The 13,305-nt window shown below is 40.0% G+C and overlaps 2 protein-coding genes across 4 annotated transcripts in view; one reads left to right on the forward strand and one right to left on the reverse strand.

The window, feature by feature from the left end:
• The first annotated feature begins 206 nt into the window (after positions 1–206).
• On the forward strand, positions 207–1,704 carry SOD3 (superoxide dismutase 3). Its single transcript, XM_005415437.1, has 2 exons — positions 207–352; positions 787–1,704. Exon 2 carries the CDS (start codon positions 803–805, stop codon positions 1,526–1,528), a length of 726 nt encoding a protein of 241 aa, XP_005415494.1. The 5' UTR covers positions 207–352; positions 787–802; the 3' UTR covers positions 1,529–1,704.
• A 708-nt stretch (positions 1,705–2,412) lies between these two features.
• Positions 2,413–13,305, reverse strand: part of CCDC149 (coiled-coil domain containing 149) — a 42,835-nt gene continuing 31,942 nt past the window's right edge. For 2 of the 3 annotated variants that reach the window (XM_031055174.1, XM_014312238.2), the window contains 3 exons: positions 10,927–11,034; positions 5,914–6,498; positions 2,413–5,289 (listed from right to left, as the gene is read on the reverse strand). In XM_031055174.1, coding sequence (XP_030911034.1) covers positions 5,915–6,498; positions 10,927–11,034 — 692 coding nt within the window. In that variant the 3' untranslated portion in view covers positions 2,413–5,289; position 5,914. The remainder of the gene's footprint in view (positions 5,290–5,913; positions 6,499–10,926; positions 11,035–13,305) is intronic. The other variant, XM_031055171.1, reaches the window with a different exon arrangement.

Consider the following 13,305-nt stretch of genomic DNA (forward strand, 5'->3'; position numbering starts at 1 on the left):
GAGTGCATGAAGTCACTACAAGGCAGATTAATTTCAAAGTTTTGTGGCTTTTTTTTTAATTGCCTGTGAGGACCCAGAGTCAGACCAACAAACTCACCAGGAAAGCATAAACATTCAGCTGGCCCAAAGCAAAAATGCCTAGAACTTTCTCCCCTCCCTTCCTTCTTCCCCCCGTCCCCGCCTCCCTCCCCTCCCACATCTCTCCCGCCTCCCCTGGGCCAGCGTTACCTAATTTCCACACAAACACGCACTTTCTGTCAGCATCACCTCCACGCAGCTCTGGCCTTGTGTCCGGTCACATCTTGGTTTAGGGGAGCAGAGGTGAAGAGCTACAGCTGAGGGGTTCTGCAAGGTAATCAACTTGTTGGATTTTTGCTTTTTGTTTGTAATGCCTAACTAATGGTTAAGTAGATGGACCAAGAAAAAATTCCTGGCAAACTGCCTTGCTGGAATTTGTTGAAGTAGAAAAGCCTACTTTTCTACAATACAAAATACAAACTCAGAAATAGGTTTTAAAACGTTTTGGCTTGCTTGCTTCCTGCAGGGAAACAGATGTAGTTTTTGAGATCAAGATCTAATTTAAAATATGTAATCACTAGAATTTCTTTTAGGCACGGGTGCCATTTGTATGTGTTTAAATACACGTGTGCATTGTGATTGAGTTTCAGTTCATCACACTGGACAGGTTTAGCAAGCAGCAGCCCCCTGGGACCCTGTTCCAGCTGTTTCACTCAGCTCCCCACTGGCTGTGTGTGAATTCTTTGTATGCTCCTGTATCTTTTGCAGGCTCGAAATTGCCAAGATGTTTCTGATTCTTTCTCTGGTCACTGGGCTCACCCTGTCTGCCTCTGGTGTCATGACAGACAAGGAAACTGACCCACGCCAGGAGTCACTGCATGAAATACAGAAACAAGTGAACGACCTCTGGCAGAATTTGCTCTACCCAGTAACACGTGGTAATGACACTGATGGGATGATTTACACTACTTGTGAAATGAAGCCCAGCTCCAAAATAGATGCTGACAAGCCACAAGTGACTGGACAAGTCTTATTCAGGCAGAGTTACTCATATGGAAGACTGGAAGCCTTATTTTACTTGGATGGGTTTCCACTGGATAACAACCAATCCAGCAGAGCTATACACATCCACGAGCTTGGAGACCTCAGCAATGGCTGTGATTCTACAGGGGGACACTATAACCCTTTCAGAGTCAATCACCCTCGGCACCCAGGAGATTTTGGCAACTTCCTTCCTAAAGAAGGCAAAATCAGAAAATACAAAACAAACCTCTTTGCCACAGTCTTTGGTCCGTATTCCATCATGGGCAGATCTGTGGTGATCCACGAGCAGGAAGATGACATGGGCAAGGGCAATAATAAGGCCAGTTTGGAAAATGGAAATGCTGGGAAACGTCTGGCTTGCTGTGTGATTGGGATAAGCAACAAGAACTTGTGGGAAGAGAAGCTGCCTGAGGTTATGGACAAGAAGAAGAGAGGGCTCAACAGAAGAACATACAACCAGGCTTAGGTGAAGTGCAAAGTGCCAGCTACAGCCTGGGCAGCACTAAGTAACTCAGGCTGTGCTGTTGCCCACCTAGATATATGGCTGAAGGATTCCTATTTGCTTGCTCCTCTATGAAATGTATATCACTTTTGTAGAGCTTCCTTTATGTAAGCCCATCAATAAAACCAGCATCAGCTCAACATTGTGAGTGTTTTCTTGAAGGAGCAAAGATTCCATTTTATGCAGTTGGGAAGTTGAATGCATGTAAGCAAGACTGCAGATGGATAGGGTGTGTGGGCTAAAGAATGTGTGCTCTGCAAGGGTCTTTTAAGGGATTGTTAGATACTAAAGGAAACAAGTAAGAATTTGCCTCTCATTAGACACTCTTCTGTAGTTAGGTGCCAGCTTGAAAGCAGAAAGGTCTCCATGCTGTTAACAGTGTTGGGTGTTGTGTTGCAAGGCCTTGGTAGTGGATGTCCCCTGGAAATAAGGGAAAGTACAGAAATCTCTGTGTTGAACTTGAGATCCATTATGTTATTCTGCTTCTGTAGGTCTCTAGTCTGTGCCTGTTAATAACAAAGTTATATACAAAAGTTATAAAGCTGCTTAGACAATGATGATAAAGTTAGCAGATCAGGGAGAAATATTATTTTCAAAGCAAAAAAATACTGAGTGTGTTACTTCATACAAAACTGTAGGAACAAAGTCAGTTTGGGCTGGGAGAAGTGACAGTGAAAAGATTTAAGTAAGATAATTTTCAGATTTAAAACTTTCACTTAATAAGGCTTTACATTTTAAATTTAACACAACTCAGAATATTAAAACACCACCCCATGGCTATCATTCATCTAATACTAAGAAGAGAAAAGGAAACAGAAGAGAAAAGCAGGTAGAACAAGTGTATCAGTAAATATTTTTATTAAAGATGACAAAATTTATTAATATGGTTTAACCACATTGTGCTGTTAATCCAAGCAGCAACAAAAGACTAGTTTGCAAATAAATTAAACTGCATAATTTAGAAAGCAAACTACAAAACAGAAGCTGGTAAACAAAATGCTATCTTTTAGAAATGCAGCAGATTTTCAACTTAATCTCAGTTAAGATTTTGAAATACATTCCTGAGCTCATAGGGATTAAAGAAATTCCACTATCTTTATTATACAAATTCCCATATGCTTAAAAATAGTCTCACTTAGAAAAGAAGCAGCATTCTAAAAGATGCTTCTTAATCTGTCATTTTCACACACTTATTTTACAAATTCACTTAACATTATTTTTCCAATAACCACATTATCATACTTTCAAATGAAATCCTTCTCACACATAATGCATGACTTGACCTTTAAGTATGACAACCTCCTTAAAATGAGTTTGTGAAATGCAGCTTCTCCATACTCCTGCTACAAAAATTCCCTCCCCAGTTTGCTTCCTCAAAGCCCAACACCAAAAAGGCTTACATGTCTGGTTGTGATTTCTGCACTTCTAAAATAGGACAAAAAAGGAACACAGGTCTTAAAAAACAAAACCAACCCCTCCAAATCTAAAGTAGAGTTGAGTCCACGAAAAACCACAAGTTAAATTTAATGGGAAAAAAAATCGTATTAGCACAACGATATCAATTAAAGCAATATCCGAGGAAGATACTGACAAGAATATTTAATTACTTATCACCTACTGCAGCAACAATGTCTTACTTCTGCAAGTCTCCTTGCTTTGAAGTCTTGTGTCCTGGGAGAAAGCTAAAAATGTAGCTGGAATACACATTTGCTAGAAGAGAAAGGAGAGGGCCAGTATTGCAGCAGTGGCATCACACTGGAAATGAGGTTTCAGAGATCTGTGTATCTTACTGGAATTTAGTGATTGCAAAGATTTTAAAATTACATCTAAGAGGGGGAATGGTGTGAGGACACTTACCAAGCTTCCCTAATTGTTGGGTTGTACATCAGTATGCTCTCACAGAAGAGACATACTGAAAAGAATCAGCACATGAGGCACTAACAAGCTGTTGATCCAGCACTGCTTCAACCTTACACCAAGCTCTTCATTAACTAAGAGCATTAAATGGCTGTTAAGGGACCGTGAGCAAAATACTCATTCTCACCTCTCTGGGTCAGGAAAGACACAGGGCAGGGAAATAGTAAAAGACCCTCAATGTTTCTGAGTTCAACACATGAAATACTGACCCTCTGCTTTGCTTGCCTCAGTTCTGAATGCATTGGTATTTAGCTCTGTGCAGATTCAGTCTGTGAAGGATGGAAAAAATACATCTCAAACAAAATGCTATTTCATGTGGCATTCAGGCATTACAGGAAAAAATCCTGCACATTCTCCTGGAGATTTTAGTTTCTACAGCTATTTTTCTTCTGACTGTCATGAAAATGAGTCAGTAATGCAGTCAGTTACAATTACTGGGAACATCTTAACACTCTTTCAAATATTTAAACTCTTGGGGTTTTTTCAGGTAATGAGGAATTTTAATGGGGAACAAGATAACAAAATGAAAACTTTTTACTGCTTCATATCCCTAATATGCTTAACTATTTATATAACTTTTGTTCCTAAGGACTGCTGCTTAACATCAGTGGAATGCTGCAATGTCCAATTACCCTTAAAGACAAAGTACACATATTTGAAGAGCACTCCAAGTATGGCTTTGTATCCTGCAGACAGACACTGAAAGGGTTACACAAATGCACCTGCTGGGGAAAACACATGAGAACAGAGACAAGCCACATTTTTCACCTTCTGACTATCACTCCTTATATTTATATGTAATAATTTATATACAGCCTTTCTTCTGCTGAATACAAACCGTTCATGGGCTCTGGCACCTTGATTATGGCAGCACCTGCTACCTCATCTTACACATACAGAAGAGTTTGTCACTACTGCTAATATAAACTCTCTTTATGCAGTAGCTGACAAGTGGGCTGTAAAAACTTGCAGCTGGCAGTTATTTGCCAAAGAAGTACTCAGTCTGGGAGGGATTTCCCTTTTTATTAGTAGTATTTTATTGAATTTGCTTTAATTCTCTCTGATTGGTTTCAAGTTCTAGGAGTGAGAAATGAACAGTTACAGACAATTAGGTCCCAAGCCAGCAGAAAAATTGCCTTGACGGCTGCTGGCCCTCAGAAGTTCCACAGCTGCAGAGACTGTTCCTTATGCTACAAACAGGAGAGGAAAGACCTGCCTCCCCTTCCCCAACAGCTGCTAACTTCAATGTTAAGCATTCCCTCGTGCTGCCTTCCTAGAAGCAGAGTGGCACAGCTCCAGCATTAGGACCAAGCTAGGGAATGACACAGCAGCTCCCTTTCCCCCCAGTCATTATAGGAATGTTTTTCTATGACTAAACCCCTTCAAGAGAAGAAGTTTAAAAAAGTGGCAACAATGCAAATAATCCTTCTATCATACCACAGACTGCTGAAATGAGGAGGAAAGGAAGAGTTACCCTTAATTCCAAGTAGTAAGAAAACAAAAAAGACACAAAATTCCTTTAGAAAGGAGAGCACAGATGGAGTAGGCTGAAACCTATCACCCATTAACCAAGCCCAAGGGCCCATTCCAGCTCCTGTGAGTAGAGGAATGCAATTCCAGAAACTGACAGCCAAGTAAGCTGGACAGGACATCACTGGTTCTCCTCTTGCTTTTTCTCTGCTTTAGAAAAGCATTGCTGTTTCTTACAGTAAGACTTCTGGCTTCTTTGATGATGTTTTCTTCAGAGCTTCATTAAATTGGGCTCTCAGTATCTGGTGAAACAACTTGCTTCATTTTCATGAGACGAGCTGGGAGAGGAAAGGAAAACTTTTGTACAGTTGACAAAATACAAAGGTATAAAGGTTTGTAATGAGAGAACTATATACATGCAGGGATGGTTTTCAGAAACATCCTGTAAGGTAATAGTGATCTTATGCTATGGATGTACTGACAGTCACTATATGTAAAGAGAAGCAGAACACAGTCTGAGAAAGAAGCAAAAGCTCGCAGCCTTAAGATGCTTCTCAATTTATCACTCCAAATTTTTCATCCTGGAGAGACATTTCTCAACATTATATACAGTCCAACACTAGGACCATACATGTTTCAGGAGCCTAGTGATAACAAGATAAATCATTATCACTGGCCTCTTTCCTACACTAATGTCAATTACATCAAGCTATATAGAAACTTCAAATCATTACAGAAAACCAACATGACTAAACCTCATCACTAATTCTTTCCCGAAGGTAATTTATGGTTTTGGTACACTACAGCCAGAACTAACAGAAAAACATATTTTTAAAAGAATTATTAACAGTTCCGTATAAAATAATCAACCCTACAGCACAATATTTTACTGATCATATCTGCAGCAGCACAGACACTGCACAAGGATTACCCTGAGATGCTCGAGGGCCTGGATTTCATACCTCAAGCCAAACTGTTATCCAAATATTCACGGTTTTCAGCAGCATCAGATGGTTTCTTGTTTTCAGATTCAGAGAGCTCCTCAAAGCTGTTATTTGTGTCTGCAGTTTGAACACTGAGCCCTCCATGCCTTTCGGCATCCTCTGTATGCACCGCATCCATGGTGCTGCTATTTTGATCCTCTCTTTCATTTGGAATTTCACAATCTCTCTCTAAGGTTTTGTCATTGTCTTTCAGGGCCTCAGTTTCACCAGTTCGTTCATTCTCAGAGTTTGAGGGATCTGTGGGGTCAGATGGATCAGGGCTGGAAAGTGGGAACTCTGCCTCTGATGAATCATTCAGCTCTGCTTCAACTCCCACGTTCTGCTCCCCCACAGGAGCGCCTCCTCTTTTCCCTTCCAGTTCTGCCACTGTCAGTTTAATTATCTGACTTCCAAGCTTGTTTATGTCTTCTTCCTCAGAAGGTAGCTGGGGTAATGAACGGTAAAAATGTTTATTTTGGATTCTGTTATTTAAGTTTGTTCCCTCTGGAGCCAGAGATTCACTTGCAACAGCGTAAGTTTCATCACGTTCTCCCTTCTGTTCTGCTGAAAGAGAAATGGAACAGCAGGACACTCAAATAATTTGGAAGCATTTGTTATATATCTGATCTGAAGAATATTACTACCAGTGCTGGACCACAGAGATGTTTATCTCAGTAAGGAATTTATAAGAGTCCTATCCCTATCCCTTCCCTATCCCTCCCAGGCCTATTTCTTAGACAATAAACAATCAACATTAAATTTCTTGCTGGACCTGGCCCTGTTTTGGAACCCACCTTTCCCTAATACCAACAATTCTAAAAGTCAGACAGTACCATACTGTAGAACAGCAAGGTCAGGAAAACTTTTCTAGAGGAGTATCAACTCCAAGCAAGGCACTTAGCTATGGAAATTTTTGGCACAGCCCCCATCGCTACCAGTTTCAGGGGTTAACACAAGTTCCATTTATTTGGAGCTTTTCACAGGTTTTCATCCAATAATGAAGTTTTGTTATTGGTCCTCCAACACTTCTTCAAACATAAAAGATTATTTTGATTAGGGTAACAGCGTAAAACAAAGCAACAGCACACAAATTTTAAGTATAACATTATGCTAAAATGCAAACACTGAAAAAAGAGTCAAAATAGAGAAAAAAAATCAATGTGCAAACAAACACCCTTGTGAAAAGTGTCCTTTAATGTGCCCATTAAAGGACAGGAAGCCTCATTAAAAATAAGCTTGCAAAGTAAAGTAAGAAAAATTAGGAAATGCCGAAAATAAGTCTGCCTTGAGAGCTTAAAATTACTCTTGTTGTGCAGATGCATTACATTTCACTATTTAAGAATTTACTCCATTTCTCTCACAGGAATCCTGCTTCACACAAGAATGGGACTGCCTGCCTGCAGAGGACCAGCCTACTGTCTCTATCATACCTGCCTCACTTAGAATTTGGGAGCTACTGAGTGAATGAGACCAGGGCTGGCACCAGGGGAACAGACACTGCCATCAACAAGGCTAGGAATGCAACTCTGAAGAGCTGGAATTTAAGTCTGTGGAAAAGGCAGGGATAAATTAACTTTCAAAAGGTGATCACCCACTGGATCTAAGCCTCATTATCTGAGAAGTCAGCTGGAAAACTAAGAGCTTGATGTGCAGTACTGCTCTGCTCATGCTGTACGTCAAAGTGCTCCAAATGAGCCAAAATGTATGTACCTCCAACTAGCACTCCAAATTAGCAGGGACTCTACCTTCCTCTTTGCATGCCTCAGTTTCCTCCCTCTTACAGTAGAAAAACACCAACCTATTACCTTGCTGTAATCTTCTGAAGATAAATTGTCTCAAAGCACTAAATCACCAGAGAAAAGTTCATAGAAGAACAGCACTGTTTTCTTCAGGGAATGCCTGAAACAGCACCCAGGCAGTACAGCAGGGACAAGGCATTCAACAATGGAGGGGAAAAACTCCAAGCAGCTGTTCATTAGCAGCTGAGATGCTCAGGTACAATCCATCCCATGACACTATCCATCCTGTGCAGTGGATAAAGGGAGATTTCGTGGCACAGCACAGGCTTTAATTCATATGATTGTACTCTGTCATTATGCATGTTCACACAGGAACTGCACAGCAGATCCTACAGACATCCACCATCCAGCTTAACAGAAACAATGATAACAAGTGCAGATTAAAGGAGGCTTTGATAAGACCAGGGTAAGCAGATAGACTGGATAAAAAAAGCCTGCAAAAGCCCTCTGATTATCTACAGATCTAGCTAGAGCAACACTTGACGCATTATAAAAAGTTCTGGTGAAGAGTAAAGTGTTTGTTCAAAAGCTAAGAAGATTTCTTGAGTCAAACAGGCACCAAATATCTGTACTACTCTTTAAAAGGCCATAACTGACCAATGTGACATGAGATCTAATACATAACAATAAGTAAGAATTTCATTGTTATTGTGGTTATCAACTGTTTTCACTCAAGTGATCATTCAATTAATAGGAAAATAACAGTGGTTTTGTTTTTATTTCAGTAATACTTTAACCAAGAGCATACTTGTTTGATGAATGATGGTGGATGAACAGACTCCTATTTTCTTCCCAGTTGTCAAGGTCCCCCAGATTTTGGATGTACATGGTATAGATGAAAAATTGCAATATGCTGTAAATTCCTAAACCTCAAGACCAGTCATTCTCTGTGCAGAGTGGTACAAAACATACCCAGGTACCATTCCCATACAGATACTGACTGCAGAGGAGTTGTGTGACTCCAAGCACAGGGATATGCCCCACAGCTGAAAAGACACTGCTTCCTTTTCAGGCTTTGATGGGAAAATGGCACCCCCAAACATCCTTCAGAAAAAGCATCTGGAGCAGCAGAACAGGTTATTGTTCTGTCACCTACTGCTAGAAACTATGGTGTCCCCTGCACAGCTGGTTTTAGATATGTGCTCATTTATGCCACCAAAAGGTTGGCCCACAGAGATAACTTTTTTCTCAGTTCTCACTGCAGGTTATCAGATATACTGGGACATAGGTAAGGGGAAACCCAAGCTGTCAGTGTAGGCAGAACAGTAATTTCTTGACCTGCTCCAGTTTGATGACAGAATTTCTGTGATTAACCTTGGTTCTCATTATGGTCATGGGACGGAGAGGAGAAAAGAAGGAGATGACCTACTGGGAGCTGATTCTCCCTATGACTGCCACAGGTCTAATCCTGGTCTGTCCTTTCTTATCCAAGGCTGTTTACTTCTGCTCTTCTCCTCCCCTGCCTATCTTTCTGTTCCTCCTCCATATCCCCTTATTTATCCAGTCCCTATACTCACTGTGCCCACTTCTCATCCACCTTTCAATATTTTTAATCACATCCTGCTTTCACTGCCAGTGTTCTGTTTCCTCACTCCTGTGCTCTGACCTCTGCTCAGCCACATGCAAGTCCCTCCTCACTCAGACTTCCACGGACTTTGTCAAGCCCCATCTACTCGAATCCTGATCTTGGCCTTTCTTCCTGCTCTGCTCCAGGTTTTTTTCCCTCTAAGTTTACTTTATCTCAAAGGAATGGTGCATCAGTGCTTTACCAGCACTGGTGGCACACAGTAAGCTTAACAGAATAACTTGTTTGTTTTTAGCAGATGAGATTTGTAAGTGAATCATGCAGAATGAGGTAGGAACTCCAGATTGCTTCCTCAGGCTGGAAACCTTTTCCCTAGATTTCAAATTCCTATAATTGTAGATACAGGAAATGTTTGCATATTGGAAAAAAACCAACCCAAATTAAAATGTACAAAAGACAAAAAATGCCCACCAAAAACCCCACATGGTCATCAGTATTTAACATAGAAAACATAGAAAACACAATGTGGAAAGCTTCAGCCCAGAGTTAAGGTTTGGCAGTGCTACAAAGCAACAGCAAGAAGGTCTGATGAGATGTGACAGACACATCAGACTCCCTGTCTGACTAGCTTGTAGTCACAACTGTAATACCAGCCTCACCTAGGACAAATATGGAAATAAAAGCGCATAATGCCACCAAGTAAATACTTTCAATAACTGCAGATTTAATTAAAAATTAACATTTAAGTAGGTGAATGAATATTTATGAGTTATTATTACTCACCAGAGAACCATTCATTACAGTTTCACTTCTTATTTTTAGCAAAAATATCAGCTGATCAAGATTATAAAAAAAGATCAGCCTTGCTGTCACATTTTATCAGATAATGACATGGACTATAAAGTCAAAATTAAGCCAGAATCTATTTAGTTTCAGGACTAACAAATAAATTGTTTATGATGCTTCATGGTTAGCTGAGAAAGATCTGGGCATATCATAATGTTATTCCCATTAAAGACTTTATCCAAATGCCAATAAGCAAATATAATAATCCATCTCCCATCCATTATGAAGAACTAAGGAAAAACAAATCAAGGTTATCAGCAGCTGCCAAATACAGCTAAGCTTGACTTTGGAGAGATGTTAAAGCTTGCTGCTGGAGAAGGATTTTTAACAAAACACAGGTAAGACTATGAAAAAAGCAGTCAAATTCTCTGGGAAAATGAACTGGGTATTTCAATTTACCATGTGCAATCAGGAAGCCATTCATCTAGACATCACCTATAATGCAGGAAAAAGTGCTAAACCAGTTCCACAGACTGCTTCCTACTGTGCATTTTAACTGAGGGGAAAAGTGCAGGAATCAGTTAACTGCAACACAGATGGCATGAATAACTTCCCACAGTGTCATGTTATCTGGCAGGAAAATTCTCTGAGGTGTAAGGCCTGATCCCTAGCCTTAGCAATCCATTCAATAGTAACTTTTCAGTCGTTTCTTTGCTATTTGTACTGGGACCATCTATCTGTTTTACTTGTGGATGATGTATTCAATCTCTGTGATCACTGAAACTTTGCCTTCTGCTATCCCAGCATGAAAATTTATTACATTTTATTTGGAAAGAAATGACTGCTCAGTTCTCATCATGTTCTTATGCCCCAGGTGCTCACCTTGTACTTCAGTTCTCTGAGGCTTATCAGCAAAGGCTGACAAGGGTGACCTGGAGCGCTGTATCACAGGCAGGGCTGGGTCACTGAATGTTATCGTGTCCTTCCCACCTGCAACAACCACACTGTTAGAGCTGCTGGCTCACCAATTACAACCACTGTGCATCAGTGATGTTCCCCACAAATTTTTAACAATGATATTGAAAAGTACAGAACAGGAAAAGCATCTCAAATGATCCTTTGACAGCACAGAAAAAAATACTCTGTACTGGAGCCACAATATGCAAGGCAAAGGCAGAAAAGCTGTGTGTTTTTATCTGCAGTACTGAGTAAAGGCCAGATTTTGAAAGACCAGGGGCTGTATGCAACAAATTGAATCAGCAATTAGAATTCAATTAAAAATAGTAATAATCAGATCATACCAAAGTAATGGATCACTTGCATGCTATTACCAGCAAGTGTTCAGCACTGACTCTTTACTCTCTATTATTCTGTTTCATGTGATAAAGCAGGTTCATCATTATGTAGCTTCATGCTTCAAATTTACATATTTCCTGCAATGCTTCCTTAAAAAAACCCTAAAAACTTCACGTAATTAAGAACTGAGGGAGCAAACAAGTACACATTGCTGGGAAACAGGAGGGATTTTAATCTGAAAATTCCCAAAACATTTCTGAGCATTTTAGTTTTAAACTAAATGGAAAAAGGCAATTTTCCAGCTCTTTTGCAGACAAAATAGTGCAAGAAACCCTTCATCTGAGGACTCTGCTGTAGATGCTTAGTGTTTACATATTTTAGCAATGCAGAAAGCAACACCTGCAGATCCTTTAGGAAGTCCTCCACTATTCAGGATGCTCATGTTTTTAGTGACTGACACTACCTTAAACCTAGAGGGGAAACGGCAGGAAATGTGCAAGATCAGCTAAGCGTGGTGTTTGTGTGGCCTCCAGAACAAGTGCCAACTGATAAGTAATGGCTGGGGAGGCAGCAAGACACTGCTCTATTTATCTCCATGAGAACGACATTTATGTAACAGCCACTTCGCCCCTCTAAATCTGTTAGTATGTTTCACCTTAAGGCAACATCCTAAATCTAATCACCCATCCAAGACAAAGACTTCCAAGACAACACCAGGTCAGGAGATACCTGGAATAAATCCAGCTCTGAGAAAGTTCTGGTGCATACTAAGGAATAATGAAAGTCAAGCTGTTCCCATGGAACACTAACTGGACCACTCCAATCCCTCATTCCTTTTAAGGGCACTGGCTGCAAATACCTTGATCCTGAAGGTAGTAATGATCTTTTATACCCTTGCCATGTTGAGCAATACACTGCAGCATTATAAATGCAATTAATGCTTTTGAAGCATGGATCTTGTGGAAATTTGGTCCCTCTGTCAAGTATGCATCAGAATTCTGCCTTCACCAGACTCAGTAATAAAAAACAGCATTAACTAACAGCAAAGAGGATAACCCTCCCACTCTAAGACAAAATGAATTAAAAACATAAAAAAATGCAAAACAAATCCAACCAATATTTCAAAATGCAAAAGCTCCTAGATGAATGTGCTTTCTGTAACAGTGAAGGAATTTTGTGTTGGAAGAACCAAATTATACAGGGACCTTGTGGTATGAAAATACCCAACAGATATTCACACAGTCAGAAGCAACCATATGTCCAAAAAAATACAAAAGAATGCAATGGAAGAAGTAAAAAGATGATGAATAAAAAAATGGGTAGTGGTTTTAATATGAAAGTAGAAAGCAGAAGATTTTAAATTTATTTAATAAAAAAGTAAAGCCTGAGCTGAAGTCCCGGAAGATTGCAAGACAAGCTTCACAAAAGATACTTCTTGACTTTCCAGCCAGCGTTTACAGAGTAAATACATTTACTTTCCCATTTTTCTTTGAAAACCAGCCTGGTTACAGAAAATAAAGCTAAGCTGAGTATCCACACATCTTAACAATAGATGTGACCCAAAGAGTCTGATGAATATTTATTTATTAACAGCGATTCACATCCATTCATGAAGGAGGCACATAGGGGTACTGCTGCACTACATTCTGTGAATCATGATCTGAAGCTGGATTACACACAAAGAATTTCAACTAGCTGCTGTGTAAGCTCAATTTCATAACTTATATAGCTTCGTGTTCCTCTAATGAATTTTTCAAGGACTATAGTGAAAAGTATACGGATCTCAAAATACATATAAGTTTTCAGTAACAGTAAATTTTTCATTTTCTTCTCCAGGGTTGGGTATTTTCTCATAACCTCTGCTGCACCCTAAACGACTGTAACTGGCTACAGCCAGAGCAGCTGCAGAGCCCTTTAATTCTACCCTGCCTCTGCTCTGCGCTGATTACTGCAGGGCAAGAGGAA

This window comes from Geospiza fortis, unplaced genomic scaffold (assembly GCF_000277835.1).
Source record: "Geospiza fortis unplaced genomic scaffold, GeoFor_1.0 scaffold40, whole genome shotgun sequence".
NCBI lineage: Eukaryota > Metazoa > Chordata > Aves > Passeriformes > Thraupidae > Geospiza > Geospiza fortis.